The sequence below is a fragment of the Micropterus salmoides genome, unplaced genomic scaffold (assembly GCF_014851395.1).
Source record: "Micropterus salmoides isolate LMB-PRFRI ecotype aquatic unplaced genomic scaffold, ASM1485139v1 Ms_hic_scaffold_4, whole genome shotgun sequence".
In the NCBI taxonomy this organism is placed as follows: Eukaryota; Metazoa; Chordata; class Actinopteri; order Centrarchiformes; family Centrarchidae; genus Micropterus; species Micropterus salmoides.
The window spans coordinates 19,789,041-19,813,342 of NW_024043372.1; the positions used below are offsets into that span (position 1 = coordinate 19,789,041).

Consider the following 24,302-nt stretch of genomic DNA (forward strand, 5'->3'; position numbering starts at 1 on the left):
TCAAAATGTCCTAACGAACCTCTGGCATTACAGTGTCAGTACATGTGCAATAATAATTTGTTTTCAGAAGTTGTTAGTATAATACAATTTACTGTATAAAACCTATTTGTAGAAATGTAATAAACATACTAACAATAGACTTAAATAAAAGGTCAAACATATAACAAAAACATCAGAAATATCTTAAAACCATCCCAAATCATAAAAAACATTCAATATTTGAGTCTTGTACTTGAGAACGTAAGCAATATTTAAATTAATTATATCTTATAATAATCATAATTATAGATAAATCATATGCATTGACCCTCTATGCCTCTGTTTTAAATTGATATTTGGTTTATTGTGCTTGTGTAAGTGTCTTATCTAGTAATATCTAAAAATATTATTATTCGGCAATCTGTATTCTCTGTGAGCTGTTTAAATGCGCTCTAATAATTTAATCATAACCTTTTATTGCACTTGTTAACATCTTAACATCTATACATGAATTAAAATCAAAATCACAGTAAGCATACCCCAATTAACAGACCTGGATAACTTGCCAATCTTTCAAATCGCTGTGGCCTTCACATATTTTAGTCTGATTTCCTAATTTAATTAGACTTATAGACACAAATAGCACTCCTGAAAAATTAAGTAATTTTGTTGTTTCAAAGGCTAGCTCACATCCAGACTGTCAAAGCAGTCATGCAAACTAAAATCAAAATCATGTCAAATCTACATGACTTACATGACTGCATTACTTCCTTAGTGTGGTCAAGTAATCATGTTATAGTGTGCATGTAAATATCTGGCATTAAATATCTACAATATCACCAGTACACTACCAACTACAAACATTTGAATAAAATAAATATGTAATTTGTAGAATTGTATACAATATTTATGTGTAGTGTTACAGTATATGATGACTTGGTGTAGAGCCTCCATGACTTTCAAGGCAAAATGTAGCGTAAGTGTGTAGCTGTGTTGTACCAAAGGGGAGGGACCATAAATCTTATTTTAGAACTCTAAAAATACCTTGTACAGTTTCATTTATTTATCCAAAGGCACATGTGATGCATTTGTAAAGGGGTCCCATGCAGATGTTGTCCCCCAGGCTAGGAACCTGGAAATAGAGGACACTAGCACATCCTCATCTTTGTGTAGTCTGTCCTTCACCAGTTCCCTCTGGACCTGCTGCAGAGGGTCTGCAAATAATCAGCTAGCATGAGAAAGTGCATGAGAGGTGATTAAATATCTGTGTTTGCGTGATGTTTTTTGTAATCCGCTTTGCTCATATCTAATTTCATTCATTTTAAACCTTTGTTGATGCAGATTTTCCTACACAGTGTTTCAGTATAACTAATCAGCATAATAACAAGGTTTATTTAACTGTGACATGTGAATTAGTGCAGTAATTAGGGCTGGACGATATGCCCAAAAATGTTATGAAAAATGTTTCATATCTTTCGATTTTGATAATTATCACAATAAGTATCAAATCGTTATTTCCTTCTTAAGGCTGATTTTTGCTCCTGAGTGAAAGTTGTAGAAACCTGATGGTTAATTGCAGTTTAAACTCTTCGTTATGGTCAACACTTGAGGCCAAACAGTGGATCATTTAGCAAATCTGAGGTGAACATTCAAAACAATTATGATCAAATCTTTGTCAACAAATCTACACGAGTAAAATTAAGTAAAAGCTTTTTTCAGTTCTTTTTCCTCAACAAATGAAACATCTTAAGAAAAAAAAAAGTCCTTATTCGTGTATGACTCACGTGAATAACATCAAACATTTATTTAATATTTATTGAACATTTGTTATATTGTTAGTGAAAAAAGTGAAAAAAAATCTATTGCGATAATTATTGTTATTGTTTTATTGTCCATAGCAAGCACAGCAATAATTAAGCCTTTTAACGCATCAACTGAGCTTATGTGGTACCTTTGAATGGTTTGCCATGAAACAGCTTTGGCACAGGTTGACATGTGCTTGAAAAGCATTGAAGGGCAGCATCTACCCCCGAAGATGCTTCTGAGAACAAATAAGGATGGGTTACTGCTGTTCTCATCCATATTTGGATTTTGAAAAGCGTAAAAGCAACATGAAGCAAAGATGGATACATCCAGCTCTGCCTCAGTTTTCTTTTTCAAATTTTGAAACAGTGCTTTGAAAGCAAGGTGAGCTCATGTTCTGTTGTCCCTTGTAATTCCCTATGTCTATTCCCTTAATAATGCAACAATGTAATAATGTTTTCATAACAAAGAAAACTAAATAAGAGATATCTTTCTGTCAAAAAATATTGCCATTCCTGTGCCATGGAGAATATGAAGAAAAATGACCTTACTGTGACCCTGTTACTCTGGACTGCTCTCCTGGGCTCCCGGGACCCTCATACTGCAAGAGAAGAGATCAATAAGAAACAAAATCAAAAAGTACACCATCCACAACCCCCTACCCAATTACAAAAGCCCACTGTGCGCAGTTTGTCTCAGTGATTCCACTACTGGTCTAATTATTTGCCTACCCTCCACCCCACATCTTCTGTTTATAAGAAACAGAGAAACTGACCTCACTGTATAGTGAGGCTTACTGGCTGAGGATGTTGCTTTACTCACCTAGCAGTGACTGTAAGTAACAGGTATAAGCTCCTTGTCTGGTTGTACAAATAATAAAGGTGTCCTCAGGTCTTACAATAAATAATTATAAAAAAATAACCCGTGCCCAAATGGTTACACTTCTGTCTGCTGTCCTTCAAACACAATAGTCCAAGTCCTGCCCTGCTGCTGGGCTAGCCTCTGGTAATTTTGAATAGTATTAATATTTCATCTGTCTTTCTGTACAGCTCCGGTATGATATTCTGGCTATATTATAAATTGTGGTTTTGTCTTATTTGTAGTTCATAGTTCTTATATTATTATATATTGATTATATTATATATAACTTCCTGGAGAACCTCCAACTCATGAAGCAAGCAAGCTTCTGTTTTTACAAAGAATTCATTTGAATTTGAATAATGGAAAGAACTCATATTTCGACAAACTCAAAATAATCAATTGCACAGGCAGATGCACAGGTGATTCATTCAGCATTTAGAAGAAACCTTCTAGTTTTCTACAAGAAAATGCATTTTTAATGTGTTTAATGTGTCAGAGATTCAAGAAACCTAGAATTATAGGTGCATCAGTCACAAAATCAAAAACAATTTAATGTGTCTGGGAAAGTAGTTTCAAAAATCGTGATGAATGTAAGGTGCACTGCATTGACTAAAAGATGCCTTCATTTCAACAAAAAAAGAGCATCAGAGATTTTAATGATGTGGCAGGAAAAAAGCTCATATTCTAGTCACATAGCACAAAACACTGGGTGGCTGAGCAATAGACCTTTTTTTTTGTCCTACTTTCAGTTTTGTTTACATTTTGAGAAAGCCAGAATATGTTTTCACTTGAAGTGCAACTGGACTTGGTTGAAGATACTGGAAGTATCTTCAACCAAGACCAGTTGCCCTTGATTTTAACCTTCGTTGGATAACTATGACCTGGATGACTGAGAATCTTCATAGACATTTCACTTGAAGTATCTTTTTTGTCATCTTGAATTGACTCATTAGGTCCCATTATTGCTCTGCACTTTCTCATAATTGCTGAGGTCTATGGGGTTATTTTGCAGGACCTGATGTACCCTAAATTCCATTGTAAACACTGTTTCCTCATGATGTTTCCAATTCCCACAATGTAAATAATGTCCCGGTGAGTCAGGACTCCATAAACACTGTGAAGCAAATCCAAAGTTGTTGTTATGAATCCCAGTATTAAACAGCTGATGTGAATCATCAGACCTAAATGTCATTGATTCTTCACAGGATGTTGTGAAGCAAACAGACGTTCACTTTCTTCATCCCTTAATGAACTGTAGGCTGCCCCCCTCCAAATGATTTCTGGAAATAAAGCATATGGCATTACCGCAGAAAACGTTCTTGCGCTTTTATTTTGGAGGCACCATCACTTAAGAGGAAGTGATTGTGTGAAAAACTGTATCTGTCATAACTGAGATCTATTTCAGAACCAACCACCAGGGCCGCCAATTGCCGACCACTGCTCTAGGGGTAAATGCAGTGCTTTTAAAACCCTTGGCATATGATGTTTTTGTGCTTGGAACATTTAAGTGTGCCATTAATCAATTGTATATTGTTATACTCTTACTTGGTGCATCTTTTCTGCAGTGCTGTCTTCTGTCCTCTGTTGTGGAAGCACCAACTAGTCATATCAAATTTCTTGTGCATCCATTATACTCTAAAGCAAAGATCATTCTGACAAATCTGAATTTACCAGTGAAATATTAACACTGAACCCCTCTGTGTAGCTACTGTTCCGAAAGTGTGTCTGCGCAATACTTCAGTTTCACATTTGATCATTTATTTAATGCCTGAATTGCAAAATAAAACTCGCTTGTGTATATCTGCGTACATGCATCCACATATATAATATGTAGCAGTCCATTGTTTGACTCCAGCTGATGAGCCAAGCCAATGAGGATATACAGATATTTCTGAAGGAAATATGTACCAATAATTGATGCTACTGAAATCACTGAAACTGACAACGTTGCTCCTGCAGACAGCAGCGAGAGGAATGTCACCACTGTCATAATTGGGCTGAGAGACATATGGTGAGAGAGATGATAGGCTAAGGGTTTGAAAAGAAGTCTCCTATAAAGAATCTGTCTCGTGTGTGTCTGTTCAGTCTTACAAGCCTGCTATATCAGATCCTATGTGTGTAACGTTCCTGTTTTTCTACTAAATAGTAACCTGCCAGTCACCACTTACACTTCGCTTGAAACTGTAACGTCCGCGAGGGGCACAAGGACTCTGAACTCCCAGATTCTGTCAAGAAACAAAAATCTGAAAAAGTTCAACTCTCAGAGAGATGTCATGAATTTGCCATAGTGTAAAAATGATTTATAGTCTGAAGTTTAATTTAGCTCAAGTCAGTAATGAAACACATGGTTGGAAGAAGGAAGAGTGCAAGGTATGTATACAGAGGTCTTCATTACTCTACACTAATGCCATGCTTTTATTCCCCATTTAATGTTTCCATGCCACACACTTTTTTTTGATTAAAGCAATAGCCTCATTTTAAACTACTCTAAATGATGTAGTCTCTGTCACGACTCCCTCTGAATCCATAGCCTATTCACCATAAGAAAATAATAATGCTTGTGTTTTAGTTTAATGTAAAAATATCAGATCATGTACAACATCTGGTTAATTTAATTGTTAAATTGCACCAAACTGCAACAAATCTGTTACACTGTAAAATGTAATCTGTTAGCCACAGTAAAATGGACAAGTAGTAATGAAAACTGACATTGCTTTTAGCCAATTAAAACAAATGATCTTTAAATAATTTATCATATTGAGATGCTGCAGTGCTGCGAGACACTTTGCATGTGCCAAATGGGTGAAAGTAAGGCTGTGCACGAGCGGAATAACAAAACATGGCGTAGGAAAGGTTAATGAGCCCGGAAAAGCGGAGTATCTCTGTCATGTGAGACTTCCCACTTCTTCCACAAGTAGCAGAAGTTACAGAGGCAACGTGAAAAGTGTGGAAGCTGAACATCCGTAAAGACAGATTGTAGGGATCTTAAGCTGTCTTGCATGTGGTGTGTGAAGGTGGTGGAACAAGGTTCGTGTTTGTTCAGCGTTAGAGCAGTGAGGTTCCCAAGTATGAAATCAAATCATTGGCTGGACGCAGACTTGTGGGATTATTGGCGTGTCTGCGCTTGAATCCTACTGTGGTGTTTCCTCTGTCCATTAAATGTTTGTGTGTATTCAGCCTCGTAGGGCAAATGTTAATAAGTGTTGATGGGACTCATTTTAACATGGGCAATTATGACTTTGCACCTTCAGAGTTACATTAGCACTGACAGTTTTAAGATACACTACTCAGACATGCTTTTCAATCAACATTTTGGGACAGCATGTAGATTATTTTTAATTTGAATTGTTCACTTAAATTACTATTAATTACTACAAGGAAACGTGTATGTTAATATTATGTATTACATTTGTTGTAATTCATGAACTTGGATTATGTTCTCAACAACATTAACATCTCTTGCAGGAAAGGAGACTGTGTGCACACCCGTTCCTTGAGATCTACAGAGAGGGTCAGGTCCAGTTCATGGCCCCCTTGGCTCGGCAGGGAGATTTCTATGTGCCTGAAGTCCGCCAGGTAGAGAGGAGGCTCTCAGAACAAGAGGAATTGCACAGTGACACAGACATCTCAGGTACTTGTGCTTCATGTTGTCTTGCAGAAGCACATATGTTTTTTGTACAGGTAAACCTCATGAGAGATTTATGCTGCATATAGGACCCCAGGCTTGCCAGTCGTATAGCTTGAAAATGGATGTCATTTAACAGTTATTATAAGATGATGATGATTGCAAATCAAGCTTAAAATTCATGTCTCTTTGTTCGTCACCACCGTTATTGAAATAGAACCCCTCATTCAAATAAAGCACACAATCAGGCCAATACAATACAATCCTGATTTTCTTTAACAAATTACCTAAAATGTGATAGATGTCAGAAACTGAAGAACAAACCCATAAAAGAAAAAAGTTAATTTTATATATTTGCAGAAACTTTATTATGTCAGTTTTCAGAGTCATTACATAATCTATTTTTTAGTTACTGTATGTGGGAAAACATCACTCACTGGTTTGTGTTTTGAAATTTGAAATTTTTTTTAGACTAAACAACCTGTAAACAGTTGATATGATGATTTGTTGGCAAACAGTTGCCTATTTACACATGCAGGCGATTGGGAGCAACTTAAAATGCTAATTTATTTGGAGTCATGTTTTTTGACCACCTGACAAATTTAAGTCCAATATTCACTCTCTTTTTAGCTCAGTTTCAGTTCTCTAATGCCTGAGCAACGTATCTGGCTTTTTTGCTTCTAAATGTTCCTCTGTGTTCACCAGCTAGACTCTTAACGTTGTCTATCTGCATTGCTGAGTAAGAAGTATGCAGTGTTTTTAGCGCCTTTTCGCTACTGGTTAGTGAAACAAAACAGTAAGTTTGCAGGCTGTAAAGTCAAAACAATTAGCCAAAACATACTAAAATACATTACACTACAAGTCATTTGACCCATTCTTATTGATTTGTGCTGCTGTAAGCATTTTAATAGCTACCAAGAGATGTTTCAGAGAAGTAAAATTAGCTTAATTAATTACATGATTAAATTAGACATACAATTGAACTTAAAAAGTTGATATTTTAGGAAAAAAGCTTTTCTCAGTCAGTTGTATACAGTCAACTACTCTCAGATGGCTACTTCAGCTGTTTTAGGCTCCATCCACACTACTGCGTTTTCTAATTAAAACGGAGACCTTTTGCTACATTTGCACCTCCCGTCCAGACTACAATGGCGAAAATGCAGACCTAAAACGGAGAAGTTTAGAAACGCTGCCGACCCCGTTTTGCCTTTCAAAACTCCCGAGGGCGTTTTAATGAAGACGGGCCAAAACGGAGGACTTTAGAAACGATGACGCAGCCGCTCGCGCTCGGCTCTCTGATTGGGTCTTAGAAGTCATGCAAAGCAGAAACACAATGCTACTGACCGGGTTTTTGACATGGTATTTTTATTAAAATATTATGTACCGTGCAAATAACACGTATCTGCCTACACTTGTACTGTGCATGTCGCCGTATTTACTTTGCAACGACTCCTAGTCTGTTTTCCGCCACACTCCTGTGTTAATTCAGTAACAGTCCCAGCTCCTTATTGGTGCATGCAAAAAAGAAAAAAACTTCTTCGTCTGTATTTATTTTTTCTTTCGCCAAATCTTCTGTAACCAGGAAGAGACCATCTGCTTCGTGTTTACACCGGCACGCACATGCCCAGCGTACCTGAACGGCCAATAGATGATCAGTCGTTTTAATGTAGACGGAGATCAACTCCAAAACACAGCTAAAACGCTGGTGTGGACGGAGATCGTATTCGTTTTAATTCTCCGTTTGTAAACTAAAACGGAGTAGTGTGGATGGGGCCTTAGCTTCAGCAGTTAGCTGTGGTAGTTGACACGTGGGTGGGACACTGGGGAATTGGACCTTGTTTCTACTGCTGTTTTGTTTATGAGCAGCCCCGCAGAAGGAAACTGTGATTGACACCTTCTTAGGTGTTAATGAAAAGCCCAGACACAACAGCCTCTGGTGGAAGTGTGCTGCCACTCACCAAGGGGCTGTCCACAGCTTTACAGGCGCCATATGGAAAACTTGCTTTCAGTATAAAATATGCACAAGTGCTTTCACACAATTCCACTTGACACTAATTTATCCTCATGAGACATAAAAGCTTGTGAAGGAGTGTTTTCAAGAGTCAATACTGGATGAAGTGGGTCTAGTTGTGAGTTGACATGGAGTGTGAAAATAAACCTATTTGATGATAACAGCTTCATAGCACCTAATCACTACCGCTTTGTGTCAGAGGCCATATTGTTCAATTTGGTTCAGTTCAGTACAAGCAGACCTTGTAATGAATCCTATTATAGCCTAGCTGACACACACAAATGTAAAAATAACAACAAAAACTGAAACTGACAACACAGGGAACCACATAGAGTAAAAAATGTATTTTGAACATGTGGAATATAGCATGGGTAATTTATACACACACAGGAGATGATTGGAGCTAAAGCACTTAGGTGAATGATAAAGCTGATTCATTTTGTAACTCATTATCAAGCAAAAATGCCAAATATTTTCTTGTTCCAGAAAGTACAAAAAAACAGTCTGAGATGCCAACTGCAGTCAAAAATAAGTGAGCCTCCACTTTTTTGGTTTAGTTGTGTATGTACTGAGGACTACAGTGTACAGTAATCAATTTATTCAGGGGGCATTCGTGTCCACACTCAACACTGATTTTGAAAAATCTACATTATAAATTATTTATTTGATTCTCAAACTGCCAGAATTGTTATAACATTTCTGGCAGCAACAGCAATTTGTTCCAGACTTTCTCAGGGATGATGTGAGAGCTGGTGCCTGAAGTTGCTCAGTTTGCTCGCTGTGAGAAAAACAATGTGGCATCCAGATGGGTTTTTTTTCTCCAATTTAGTGATGCTCTCCAAAAGTGATGGACATCCTTTCTTAGTAGGAAAATATATATTTTTTTAGAATTACGATATTGACAAAAAAATGGGTTCAAAGTGGACTTTAACAAAATATCACCCCTAATATAAATGCTCTGTAATGTTTCTCTTTCCAAAAGTAGTTGTGTGCTGTTCTTTGTCAATAATCTCCTTTAAAATTATAGTAAAATTCCTGATTTTGCACTGAAATACATTTATCTGGTTTTGTCTAACCCCTCACACTTAGTGTCACATTTCTATTTGTCTTCTACCCACAAACTGAAACTTTACAAATACATTGCAGAAAGCCACATCTTCAAAGTGTTTTTGGATCTCTACTTTTTGTTACAAACCAGAGTGAAACTGAGTGCCGCTGACAAATCCAGTGCTTTTCATGTGTCATGGGTGCGGTGCAGAGTGGTAATGACTTTTGTGTCCATGACTGTGAATGATAATGTGACAGGCAGCCATGCTCCTGTCACACTGGGATCAACTCAGCCAGGTTGGTGGACCATTCGGTCTGGAGGCTTCTTTGGTCTATTGACCCCCATCCCACCCATCTGCTCTCCCCAGCTTCCCCCATACCGACCCATCTCAGTGACCAGATCAACCCCCAGCCTCCTCACACATGGCTCTAGACAGCGTTCTAGAAATCACTGTCAATCTTGAATATAGTTCACTCTGTGGAACTACACAGGGGGTTTGGTCATTGGTCAGCTATTTTAAAGTATTTTGGGGAAAGTCAACCTCAAACCTCAAGTCTTGTCAAAGCAAGTTTTGAGTTAAATCTCAAGTTCAAGTCGTGTCACAAACAAAGCAAATCGCAAGTCAGTTGCAGGTCTTTTAGGTCTTCTAATGTTGGCCATTAAAATTAAATGTAGAAATGACAAGTTGTGTTTTTTTGGTGTGTGACGTGAGGTAACTATTGCTTGGTTTGGTGCGGTGACTTCCTGGAGTGTTGTCCTCAATGTGAGGTTGCAAGGCAACTAGCAGAGTCTAACCGATTAACAAACATGTTAATTAATGCCCTTTCAAAGTGCTGATAGGCAGATTGTTTTAACTTTAGACAGAGTCAGGCAAACCGTTTCTCCAAGCTTTTTATCTTTATGTTAAGCTAAGCTAATCGCTGGTGGTGGTATTGATCTTCTCATCTTAGTCTTGGCAAGAAAGCAAATAAGTGTATTTCCCAAAATTTCTAATTATTCCTTTAAAGCTGTGTTAGTTAGTAGTGTTTATAACATAGCTCCGATCAAGTCATTGTAATGCGTAGACCTTTAAATTAACCTTTAATTTACCTTTCTGTCTTATTTGTTTTTTATTGTGTCAGGATTTAACAGGCAGTAACTTTAACATGTTTCAATTCATTTTGTGACTCAAGTCTGGAGTCTGATTTTCACCCATTTCACGTTACCTTGGTGGGCACTGATTTGTACTTGACAGAATTTAAGCCTGAATATAGTAATTATCTTAAGTAAGTAAGTTTGAGTAAACACATTAAATCTTAACATGCTCAAATTCAGCAGCATCTCATTCCAGTACAGGATCAACTGTCACTCAGATGCATGTAGTGACTGACGCCTGAAGGCACCACTAAAACCCTCCAATTAAATCTAGAGACAATTTTTGGCTAAAACAAAATTGAGATATCATGCCTAATGTGTATCTTCCAATCCAAATGGGATTTTTCTTTCTGACCGACTGATTCAATTTTACGACTTGCTTTAGGCGTTCAACCAGCAGAGAAAAACCAACATGAGACCAAACTCTTATCTCTTTCACAGCTCAGTATGCATATTTTAAATGTTTTATTTCATTTTTCCTCTTGGCTCCATCAATCACACGCACATGAGGTGGGTGTAAATTAATCAGCTTGAGCTTGTGGCTAGATTCAAATTTGGTTGTTTTTTACTTGATTTTTGAATGCATTTTTATAAAGATAAATAGGAGTTTATTCTATAATTTACATTGTGTTTAGCGCTGATTTGTACGTCTTACTTTTTTTTTCATGTACAATCCCCTCCAAAAGTATTGGAACAGTAAGGCAAATTCCTTTGTTTTTGTTGTTCACTGAAGACATTTGGGTTTAAGATCAAAAGATGAGTATGAGACAAGAGTTCAGAATTTCAGAGGATAAACCAACATGAAGACCAGAGAGCTGTCTATGGGAGAAAAGCAAGCCATTGTCAAGCTGAGAAAAGAAGGAAAATCGACCAGAGCCATTGGACAAACATTGTCTATAGCAAGCACAACAATTTGGAATGTCCTGAAAAAGAGAGAAACTACTGGTGTACTGAGCAACAGACGTCAAACAGGTCGACCAAGGAAAACAACAGTATTTGAGAAATATTGTGAGAGCTGTGAAGAAACGCCCCAAAACATCAGTAAGTGACATCACCAACGACCTCCACAGTGCAGGGGTGAAGGTATCACAATCCACTGTTGGAAGAAGACTCAGACAGCAGAAATATAGAGGCCACACCACAAGATGCAAACCACTCATCAGCAGGAAGAATCTGAAGGCCAGATTGAAATTTGTAAGTACAGAGATGAGCCGCAGAAGATCTGGAACACGATCTTATGGACTAATGAGACCAAGATTAATCTCTACCAAAGTGATGGAAAGGCCAAAGTGTGGAGAAAGAAAGGAACTACTTATGATCCGAAGCATACAAGCTCATCTGTGAAGCATGGTGGAGGAAATGTCATAGGTTGGCCATGCTCATCAATATTTTTTAATTTTCTATTTAATAATATATTTATTGGTGATGTAACTGATGATGGTAGCAGCAGAATGAATTCTGAAGTGTACAGAAACATTTTGTCTGCCAATTTACGGAGAAATGCATTGAAACTAATCAGGAGGAAGTTTATCATGCAGCAGGACAATGACCCAAAGCACACTGCCAACAAAATAAAGGACTTCATCAGGGGGAAAAAGTGGAAGGTTTTAGACTAGCCAAGTCAATCACCTGACCTTAACCCAGTAGAGCATGCATTTCATCTCCTTAAGAGGAGACTGAAGGGAGAAACACCCCGAAACAAACAACAACTGAAAGAAGCTGCAGTAAAAGCCTGGAATAGCATCACAAATGAAGAATGCAAGCAAGGGTTATGCTACCAAATATTAAATGTTATTTACTTTAAGATTACTTTTTCCATTACTTAAGAATGCTGTGGTCTAAAACAAACAGTGATATGTCCAAAGTTGTTTAACACATCTAGATGTGAATACCAGGAAATAAAAGCTGAAATTCTGAACTCTTGTCTCATACTCATCTTTTGATCTTAAATCCAAATGTCGTCAGTGAACAACAAAAACAAAGGAATTTGCCTTACTGTTCCAATACTTTTGGAGGGGACTGTATACAACTTCTTTTCCACCAGGTTAAAAAGTCATCTTAGGCCTTTGTATACTACCTTATTATCTGGAATGAATAATTAATAATTCAATCCGCTGTGCAAGTTATATGTAATTAGTTTAAATTCTCATGGTTCACTTCTTGTTCAAACTGCTGTGCTCGATCCTGGCCCCAGTCTCATTTTCTGTGTCAACATGAACTGACACTGCAATATAGCTCTCTCTCTGTCTCCTGTTTTAATACCATATTTTGGAGAAGTGTGACACAACAACATGAGAGCCTTTAGGTATTTTATGTTGCTTCTGATTACATGTTTTATACTCAAGTATTTTCAGGGTAATTAATGTTCTGTACTATTTGCGTCTTGCTATGTAACACCATTTCCTTCTTTTGTATTTTGCTTGTAGTATTGGAAGTCTCTTAACTTGAGAACGTGTGACTTTCAAAGTGTTTTCTTACTTTGAAGTTTAATGAGGAATGAAAAAATGTTGTCGTGCTCAAGAGCATGTCACAGATTTATTGACATTTGTTGATTGATAATTGGTGACTTTGAACACTGATAACTTGTGATGTTATGATATAGTTTTTACTGAAAGCTTCATACTTTTTGGTTAAAATTCTTCCTCAATTGAAATGCACTTACAGTTGTCAACCTGTCATTCTGTTAACTGCACAAACCTATGTTACCTCTGATAATTTGCCACATATTATAATGTATTTATCACCTGTTACATGATGATCAGCTTGTTTCATATGAAAGGTTAGTTCTTGCCTTCTGTGTGGATCATTGTAAGGTCTGCAGTTAATGAAAGGCTGACTTGGTATAAAGAGAAAGGAAATTACTTAGAAACACTCACAGCCACACAAAGACAAAATGTCAACAGACTGGCACACACAAGTATGAAATTGATCTTATTAACCTGCAAGGAGCAAACTGAAAGAACACTGAGGAGTCAAGTGGTTAGGCTGCTTGTATGAACCTGTCCAATTAAAGAGCAGAAGACGTTTAGATTACAGGAGTTTCTAATTATCAGCATTTCAGTGCCTATTTTAAATTCTGACAAGGTGTTGCTCATCCCATAGTTTAGAACCAGGAAAATGTGTGACAAGCAAGATACAGTTTATTACCTCCGCTCAGATGTCAGATTTTCTGGTTCCTTGTTTATTAATCCCCCTAAATCAAACTGAATGTGCAATATGCAAAAGAACTGGCTGAATAAAAAAAAAGGGTTAGCCTAATAAATGTAAGGAAAATGAAACCACAGGCTTGCATTACGTTTAAAGAAACATGCTCTCCATGTTCCCTTATGAATCCTCCAGTTTCATAGTTTTGGGGTTTTGTTTACCATTAAAAAATATAGTCCAGTAAATAACCTGGAAGTTATACATCAAAACTGACAGAAAAGTCTCCATTAAGGTTTAATATCTCTTAAGGACAATGGTTATTTTTATTTTGCCCTACCTTTATTTATGGATGGCAACATTGGGCTGTCTGAGCCTGTTGGTCTGTCAGTCCACCACATTGGGTTCAAACTATATATCTAAAGATGTCAACAATGATTGGATAGATTGCCATGACATTATGTACAGACAGTCACTGTTGGATGGATTGCTACTATATCAGTTTTGGTATATATATTATTGTTGCCTAGAGGATGAATTCTCAGTTTTTGTGAATTTTGTGAATTTTAATCTAGCGCCATAAACAGGTCAAAGTTTTGACTCCTGTGAAATATCGCAACAATTACTAGATGAATTAGCACAAAATTTGGATTTGGTGATCCTCTGAATTTTCCTCTAGCGCCAACTTGAGGTTAACATTTGTGGTTTTGAGACCAATTAATTCCATCCATTCACTAGTGAATGGATGGAATCTTCCTCTGGAAGAATTGTAATCATTTTGTTGTTCCCCTGACTTTTCATTGAGTACCATCATCAGGTCTTAATTTCAATATATTCAGTACTTTAATACTTGCATAATGACATTCCCATCCAGCCTCAGCTGTACTTAGATTAGTTCAGAGCTAATTCTCAACGGTTTGTAAGCTAACATGCTAAACTAAACATGAACATGGTAAACATTATACCTGGTAAATATAAAAGCATGGTAACGTTGTCTTTGTCAGCATGTTAGCATGTTAGCTGCTAGTGTGGCTGTTGTCGCTAGTCTTGTTTTATGGCCTTGAACTATTACAATCTTTCTAAAGCACATTAGTTCACATTATATGTAGCATGGTATACTGGCAACATTTCCTTTATAGATACATTTTCCTCCATGCATATAATTTCTAAATAATTTATGAGTCTGGTAAAGTTAAGCAGAATTTATGGAAGAGATAATAATTATTCTGGACTTAAGTCAGTGCAGCTCAAATACCATCATGCAGATTTTGGTTGAATCCCAGCACTGGGTTTTTGGGCAGCCTAGCTTTTCTCATGTGGTGTTTGTTTATAGAAGTCCTCTCACCATCTGTTCATTCCCTCCTTTTGTTTTATCGCTGCTCTAGGTGCAGACTCGAACAGTGAATACAGCTCAGGTAGTGGGGTTCTCCTGTCAGACAGCAGAGAGACGTCCCTGGCAGCATCCTCGGTCCACTCTGTGCCTATCCATGATCAAGGGGATAAAGACTACAGAGGGAGAAGCTCCAGGGGAACCTCATTTAAAGAGCTGGACTGGGAGCAGACTGATGGAGAGCAGGCAGAGAGAGAAGAGGGGCTTCATGGAGACTCCAACCAGAAGAGCCTGGAGGCTCCCTCTCAGGAGTGGTGGGGTGTCGTCGGGGAAGAAGAGTAAAAGTTCACTGAGACATATAAGGTGAAGATGAGAGAATAAAGGACTGAAATTGATGAGGTTGGGAAGTGCAGATTTTAAAAGCATGGCTTACTGTGTGTTCATGTCCAAAAAGGGAAATATTAAAGGATAGGGCAGGTGATATTCTATGTTTTTGTTATTGTGAACAGCATAAAAAGACCAAAACCAAAAATGTGTTAGTCCGATTCTCAATACTTTCAGACTTCCCTACTCTGAAAGCCAGTTCTTTCTTATAGAAGATGTTCGTTTTTAAAAACTATAGATATATTGTGTAATTTAAAAGAAAATGTGAAATAATTTCCTAAAACAGCTGGGCTGTAGTTTTTAGCATTTCTTATCCAAGCATGAGTACATACGGCATTTGTCGCAGAATACTTTTAGACATGGATTAATCCATATTTAGTACTCTAATGAGTATTTACAGCAGCGGGACAGTGTTTGCAGGATCCACCCTGTACAAACAGCAGTGCCTATCATAATTTAGGAACATTTTTATAGTTATTAGACAACAAAGGAGGTCTATGGTGCAAAAGAATATTGGCTTTGGATACACAGGTAACTGTTAATGTTGGTTATTGGATCTGTTGATAATATGAAAAATCTAGAATGTAACCAGTCTTATTCTTTAGTAAAAGTATTACAAATCTGCTTTATTTTATTGACAGAAAACGATCCACTTGAAATCTGCAGAATGCATTCAGGTAGCCTGAGTTTCTTGAAACTTTTTTTTTTATAGAAGTGATGATTGTCAAAATCACACAAGATGACTGAACTGAGTATTTGTTAGCAAGGCATTTTACTTGAGTGTCTACCAGTATTTGATATCTCCTGTTTGGTGTACTTAAGATAACCATTACTTGCATTTCCAGCAAGTTTTTTTATTTGTTGGAGGAACATACAGAGAATTCTGTTCATTTCCCAGATACCTATACTGACTAGTTTACAAAGGGCCTTCATTTAATTAATTAATAACTGACGACATTGAAATTACTATAAGCACACACAGAAGTCGTCATAAAGTTTTCTGTTTATTTTTTGTGTTTGAATATTTGTGTGCCTTATAAAAACTTTTATGTGTATTGTGATGACATAGCATTGTTGCTGATGCGCATGTTTTGATGTAAAATTGACTTAATTTCCAAAAGGAAAAGTGTGAATAACATAATTGCCTTCTTCCTGTGGTCCTCCCGATCACCTCTGAGATTGAGGACATAATTATGGTGAGTGTGCAGCCTGCTGCCATGATCAGTCAAGGAAAAAGATGACAAGACAAGTGGGCTGACTATTAATATTCATTTCTCTATTACTGAAAGCAAAGCTCTATGACTTTACCTTGCATTTACTATCATTCTACATTTGGCTTCTAGCATCCTCAAATTATCCTCACACATTCACTCCCTAGCTCCTTCCTTTTCTGTTTAGCCATCCTGTTCTGTTGTTTCTCAACCTTTCTACCATCTGCTGTCTCTTTGCACAGGCTAATTTCTGTTTTTCTCCCTTTGTTATTCTCCCTCTGATATAAATATGGCAGCTGCAGCGTGGAAGACCACCTGATGACCCACAGCTTATAATGTATGTCCAGTCATATCCATATCCTTTATCTTCCAGCAAACAAGAGATCACAGTGAGCTAAAATTCTGAGTTAAAATGTGTTTATTTAAGATTCTCCAGGTGACTGTTTTCACTTTGACAGAAATTAGTAATACCTATAGAGAAAGGTTTTTGCTTGTCCTTTAATCTAGCCAAGGTTGAAAAAAAAAAAGTTCACAGCCATTACAGATACTTAGGAAGATCTCCATACTGCCTAACAGTTCATTACAGAGCTTTGGTGATCGCTCGTTAAACTACTGTACACTCTATGGGTGTAAAAAAAAACAAAAACAAGCGATCCTGTTACATTGTCACTCATTCATTAATTTACTCTAAATTGGAGGTACCTCAATGCTGAGCTTTTACCTAATAAATGTTCTACAAATAAGTTGATGTATAGTGGGTGTTTACATTTCTAATCTAAATGCTGATGCTACTCTAAAGATGGGGTTAAAATCCCAGAATAAATTTAAATGAGATGGATGAGCTTTAAGAGTAAGAGTGAAGCTCTGAGATGCTTTCTGTGTTTGTAATTATAAAACCTCTCAGGAAGCAGTGTGTGCCCCCCTCTTTATACACATGTGGTACTAACCTGCTGACTCCATGCTGATCTGTGAATTATTTGTAGGCTACATTGTTTATTGCACATAGGTTGGGAATCTAACAAACTTAAGTATGGCAGAATTGGTGTGACAGAGTAATGATCTCAGAGGCTAGGTGGATAAATACTCAGGGCTGGCCGTGCCTTTGGAGCTGGTAGGGATATTATTTTATTTCTATGGGCATTTAAAGGTTAGGCAAACTTATTTAGAGGGGGAAAACATCAAAGGCAAATGGTAAAATTGACTGATTGTGCATCTATTTTTAGTTTTTTTATTTCTTTATCAGCTTTCCAGTGCAATGACGTGTTATTACAGCTATTACAAGTGTTACAGTGTGTGTTACACACACTTTCTGTTTAACCTCCAAATAAAGTGGTTTCTGACTAAGCTCAGTTCCCAGGATTTTTTAAGTGTGTAAAATGTTGTCATATCCAATAAAAATAATGGTCTATAGTATGAAAATAAATAATAAAACAGAATTCTTGGGATGAGAAGTTGAAGCTGTGACCTTCCACTGACAGGATGGTCTTGGGCCATTAAGCTTTCACCCAGTTTAACACAAACAAACGACAAGAAAAATTAACTAGTAGTAGTATGAATTTACTCAGTGTGGACAGTTAGAAGAAATTAAAAACAGAGATTATCAGGTTGAAAGCCCTATAATTCCAATAAAAGCTGTAAACCTTTCTGGGTTTTGAACACCACAAACCAAATTCCAATGGCAGCAGAATTTTTACAGACGGATATCTCAAACCTCAATTTAAACAAACACTTTCTGCAGGGCTATAGATATTGAGATAGATTTACAGGTAGTGAGTGAGAAAATATGCTTTTTGTGACTTGGTTGAACTGACCCTTTAATAGCTGGGTGCCTTGAAGTTGCGACACACTGATCAGAAGAGATTTCCTCTCTGTACTATAGACACTTTTCAGTTAAAGTTATCATTTATTTTGTCACAAGACCACATGTTTCCATACTTGTAAAGATCAATAAAACACAGAGACACCACAGACAGAAACTAAATTGTGGATTTTTGACTGATTGTTTACTCATCATTCATTAACACTGAATTATCAGAAAACCATAAAGAGAGCAGCAGCAGTCAGACTGATGAAGTACTGACCACTGGCTAGAAATGCTTTGTTTCTGTCCTCTATAATTTCACTCGACATTAATTGCCATGTTCCTATCTAAACTCTGCATTCCACCCACATGCCCCCTACTATTGTAACCTAAACTAAAATTCTATTTCAGGAGGAAATTGGTCCCTTTGTGTTAGCTGAGGGAATTATGCAACAACCAGGACCCGCTCGTCATTTTAATTGCCACTGTACACAAAAAAAGTTCTTCTTTTCCCAACCCCTAACTGCAAAGTAGCTATTGTTAGTCCGGAAATGAAACAGTGAGATGTGTTTTGTATGTGTGGGTGAGAGGAGAGGGATGGTGGGGGGGCTTAAGCGTGTGAAGGTGACAGACATGGGTGAGCAATAAATCCATACGGAATTAACTTTATGTTGCTGTCTGGATATTTTGCAGATGTTATTGTAACTGAAACACAAAAACCAAACCGGTGCAGCAGACCTTTTAATGCACTAATCAAAAATTATAAATCTGGAATGTTGCAAATGTAATATTGTTTTGGGTGGGGAAAATAGTGCAAAGTTAGTACAAATAGTGCAAAAATAGTGCAAAGTGCAAAGTTTATTGCATGAAATGGTGTCCCTGCAAAATGATTTTCTACAGAACAGGATGTAGATAGCAGTGTGAAGGTATAGAGTTAACCTCAACTACCGGTGAGACTTCATTTTCCACTGCTGGCTAAACTTATTTTAAATAGTTAATAGGCTGACAGTAAGGGTTATTTGTTTTGGCTGAAGAATTTCAAAAGCAATTGCTATATATTATGTTTGTATAAATACAAAGTTATTTGTAACAACAGAACTTAAGAGGATGAATTATGTCTTTTCTCTATGTAATTCAACTTTAATGTCTTTGTTATATCTCCAAACTGCAGATTAAATGATATGAGCTCTTTTGTATTTATGAGTTCATTCGTGTGTGTGTGTGTGTGTGTGTGTGTTTGTGTCACCTTTTCAGTGGAAAACAAACTGTGCAATGTGCCTCTTTAGTTTGGGAAGTGCTATGCCACTCATCTGGAGTGTTTCTGTATTCAGTTTTAATGAGATGGAGGTGAATGAGGAGCTGGCCGGCCTTCATAGAGTGAAACAAACCAAAAACCTGGTGCTCATTTCTCATCTTTCTTAATTTAGCTGAAGAGCTGCGGCGCCTTGTACAGTCTCCGGAAAGAGTTCCCCTTTTGTGGCGGTGGTGGTGGGGTTATCAGCTCAGTTCCACGGGAAATGCAATGGATGAGTCATTGTAAAATAAATAAAAATAGACCTGTGATAAGTTGAAAACAGGTATAAAATAGGTTTCATTATTTTTGGGTCGCTCCTGTTTAGGTGCTGTAACTCACTTCGCTGGCTGGCAAGCAACCGCTTTATGAAGTGCAGTCAGGTTTCTGAGAGGCGAGAGCGCAGCGTCGACTCGTTGCACTCATTATGTCTGTGGAGCAGCACGGAGCGGCTGCATGTGTGTGATCCGACAGTGCTACAGCAGGATTTCTCGACAGCTCTTATTTTGAAGTCGATTCGATTAACTTTCCAAGAGACTATAAATAGGAAATGCAATGCGATGCAAAAAAAGAGAGGTGTAATTACAACTGAATTTAGATTCACTTGCGTCTCAGTGCAGCCGGCAGTAACATATAGGAGAATCCTTCGAGCATCATTGCTGTCGATGCAGCTGGACATATGAGCACTATTGGGCGGTAGGCTATTTTGCTCCGGTCTGTAGGCGTACACACACGGTGGGTGGCAGGCACAAGTTGGAGAGCACCGATAGGAGTTTGCCACACTTGCCCCTGTGAACAACACTTCAGAACCAAGGACAGATCCAAACCGCTGCCTGGCAAACGCGCACAAAGTGAGCAACATCTGGACTCCGCTTGTCACATGAAGCTCCTCGCGGTGTCTGTTTATTGGCGCACGGGCTTGTGGAAAAGAGACCTGCAGGTACATCCGTCAAGATACATCTACTGCAACAACCAGGTAAGAAAGGATCTCTTAATAACTTTGATTTTAACAACGTATGTTTAATAACCTATGTTTTCCCCACACGTAGTCTGTCATAGAAATTACTTTGTCTCCGCATGTTTCTGTTTCATGTGCCTTTGCAACTGCTTTTAGCCATGTTTGATCATAGGCTATCCCACAACCTCAACGTAACCACCACTACATCCATCATAATGATCAGTTTAGTAGAATACAAACAATTTCCTGTGTCTTTATTGCACTTAAATCTCACGTGGCACAACATCACCAGTGAATAGATCCCAGAGCAAATTGAAACAGCGGCCGAACTTGATCTGTCTACTTTGTCACTACACCATCTAACACCTGAGTGTGTAGGCTATACTGGCATGAATGGGATAAATACGCAAAGTTGTTAACCGCTTGACGCGAGAGAATCGTTACAATTGTCTCAACTAAAAATTTCTAGAGCACTTGCTTTTCTCAAACCAATCAGAGCTTTGGTTTCCAGACAGAGCCCTGAACGAGCACTCCGTCCTGCTGTGGATATTATTCTTTTATATTATATATATATATATATATATTTTTTTTTTTTTTTTACAGTTTTCAGGATTTACGACAGTAAGCTTGCTCGGTGCAAAACATAAAAAACCCGAAACAATTTGGCATTGGACAGATCGCATGTCATCACATTGTTGTCAATTGATCAGACAGGATGTGATGTAGCAGCGGGATTTCTCTCAAATGTACGATAGATTGGTTGCTGTAATCCACTACCAGGTCTCCATGAATGTTATTACAGTATCGTTTTATTATTAGACAGTCAATAAACAATCTGTTGTAGAGAGTTTCATTCTCATATTTATCTATCAGTCTCAGTCATTCAGACAGATGATGTTTTATTGTGAATTTCCAGGTGAGGTATTAGCACATTAAATCATCTGTTGTTTTGTTTTTGTTGTTGTTTTTTAGAGCTAAACAGGCTGACAACCAGATTTTCCCGGTGCTATTTTGAAAGATGCACTTGATCTATGTTCAAATTCACAATCAGCTGGCTGCTGGCCACCACAGAGGCATCCTAATTCCTTCAGCTGACAAATCCAGGTGGAGGGATAAACTGTCCTCACTGGAGTTGATATAATGATGGAAATCATTAGTGGAGCTGTGGCGGCTGCGTTTTCCCCCTTCTTTTTGTATTTCCCAGGCTGTTATTGTATATAAGAATTGGTTCTTAACTTACGTGCCTGGTAAAATAAAGGTTAAAACAAAAGCATTAGCCGTAAAATATATGTCTTTTGCTTTGAGCAGTCATTTAGAAGATCATCATGTGTCTTGTGTGGTTTGACTGAACAGCTCTGTTTTCCAGGATAATATGAGAAAATGTTTTTCTGCTGTATCATATTAAATGAAGAAAACATTTACCTGGCTTTCACTTGAGAAAAGGATGACACTTTGTCCATAATCCAGCTTGGGTATTTTTTCTAAAAATTATGAGCACAAATGTTGCAAAAAGGTAAGTGATCAGCCTATCAGTGTAGGTCACGTGAACATCGGAAAGCAGTATTTTAAATAAATCTCATGGGATGAGCGCTGTGTTTGGGCTGTTATTACTCAACAGGCTTAATGATCCGTGTGGATTATAGAAACTAAATTAAATGTCATGTCATGTACGCTCAAGTATTGCAGTGATAGCAACGTCTAAACGCTTGAGGTGATGTTGAAATGATCAAGAATAATAACATCATTAAATTACACATCAAATAGATTTATTTTGCATGATCAGTGTGAGTTTTTACAACATAACAAACAGGTGATTAGTCCTTCAACCCCAACCCATCTCTTCAGCTCATTTTCCAGACATGAATAGCATTGTATTTCTCCATAGATACAGGTACATAGTACATTTGTGCATGCCATTCTCCATAATTTCTGAAAGCGACTCTGCAGTGAATCATGCATTACGCATTAGCTATATTTGGATAAGACAATAAAGAATGGTGTTCTCAAAGCATCTTTATGCTAATGTTGGCGAAATCCTCTCTGTCCTGGGCAGGAGCAGTAATGCATTAGCTGATGGTTCAAAGCAGGGTAAAGCACATTGCCTTTTCTTTTTGAACTCGCCTTTCAGAGGGAATATTCCACTCAGACATCTGGGGAGCGAGTGACTCTCACAGCTGCTGAGTGTGAGCGTGACAGCCGTTTCTACATCAAGATAGCTTTAATGATGTGATCGAGTCCTGATAGGAGCTACTTTACAACTCAGTTGAGGGTGAGATTTAACGCTCATGCAAGCTGGTAATACAGCTCCCGCTTAATACGTGTTTCAAATATTGGTAGGAAATGTGTTTTTGATAGTTGTACTTCATGTCCACTTCAGACTCAGCATTTATTTGCACTTTTTAAAGGTTTTGAGAGGTTCTTCTGGACCTCCAGCCTCACTTTGGCCTAGTTTGCATAGGTCTGCCTAATTGGCTGTTCCTTATTGCGCCATTAATTCACACTGTGACCCAGTCTTTGCAACTAGAAAGCCCCCATCTGCTCCAACAGACAGCACAGTGGAGCAATTAGCCTCTTAATGCTGAACTCTTCAAGTTACTTTCTCACCTTGGTTCTTATAGGGCAAATGTGTCACTGCAAAACCAAACACCTCCACCTAATGTCCGGGACACACAGCGGGTCTGAGAGAGATTTTACATTGTGACTTCACACATTACTACATTTAACCCCTCTTCACTGGATAGAGGGTAGTGAATTCATCAGTGTACTATGAGGTTTCCCCACAACCTGGTGTAATATTTATCTGGGGGGAAATTTATTACACTTTTTCCTCCTCATGTTCTCGGTTGTTTGTGGCTCACACTGCTCCTGGGATGTCACAGGATATTCGTCAAATGTCCCTGCAAAAGCATGCTTACACACACGCTCAACTTATCTGGGTGTATATGCAGGAGCTGGTGTTTTTGTAACCTACCCTTGCATACTCCACAGTGCGGGCTTTTCTGCCCCTGTTAGCACAGGAAACGTGACACATTCACATCGAATAAAAGGACTGTTAAGGGATCAACTATTATTAGAACTGATAATACATGTGGGTCTACAAGTGGCACATTTTTGTGTGATGTTACAATGTCATTAACAACAGAATGTCACAGAATAGGAGAAGTCACTAATAAGCTCCCCACGGCTTGTTAATGGAGAGGGGAGCGGCAGCACATCGAATAGTCCAAACGACAGCCAAGCTCTGCGGGTTTACCAGCGTGACTCCTCTAAAATCTGAACTTGAACTATCTGAACAGACACACAGACAATTTCTGTTGATTCTATGCTCCATTTGTGCATCCCTCTGACTTTCAAATATTCTGACTAATACTGCTGATATGACACGTTGATAATATACCTGTAAAGACATGGTATGAGTTATTAAAAGTCCACCGTCTCTATGTAAAGGCTGCTTGAATCGATCTGTTTGCTGATCTTGTGTATGTGTTTGATGAATGTGAGGAATGACTGAAAGAAACAGGATTGGTTCCCTCTCTCTGACAGCGCTTTGATTGAACCGGCCCACCTCCCTAATCAGACATCATAACAACTCCTGGTGAGACCTAAACCTGTAACCTCAACATGATAGGAATCTAGATTAGCATACATGTCTCGCTGCCCACTTCCCTACAGTCCAACCCTTATTTTTTCCCCCAACCATGTTTCCATGGCAACCCTAGCCATTG

The 24,302-nt window shown here is 38.0% G+C and overlaps 2 protein-coding genes across 2 annotated transcripts in view; both read left to right on the top strand.

Annotated features, from left to right (window-relative positions):
* LOC119886458 (testis-expressed protein 264 homolog) overlaps positions 1-17,871 on the top strand; it is a 36,804-nt gene extending 18,933 nt beyond the window's left edge. Inside the window, exons 3-4 of the mRNA XM_038697219.1 lie at positions 6,109-6,274; positions 14,988-17,871. Of these exons, the coding sequence (XP_038553147.1) occupies positions 6,109-6,274; positions 14,988-15,274 (453 nt within the window). The 3' untranslated portion in view covers positions 15,275-17,871. The remainder of the gene's footprint in view (positions 1-6,108; positions 6,275-14,987) is intronic.
* A 1,952-nt stretch (positions 17,872-19,823) lies between these two features.
* Positions 19,824-24,302, top strand: part of grm2b (glutamate receptor, metabotropic 2b) — a 30,028-nt gene continuing 25,549 nt past the window's right edge. The window contains exon 1 of the mRNA XM_038695422.1: positions 19,824-20,595. The gene's annotated coding sequence lies outside the window, so the exon portion shown is untranslated. The remainder of the gene's footprint in view (positions 20,596-24,302) is intronic.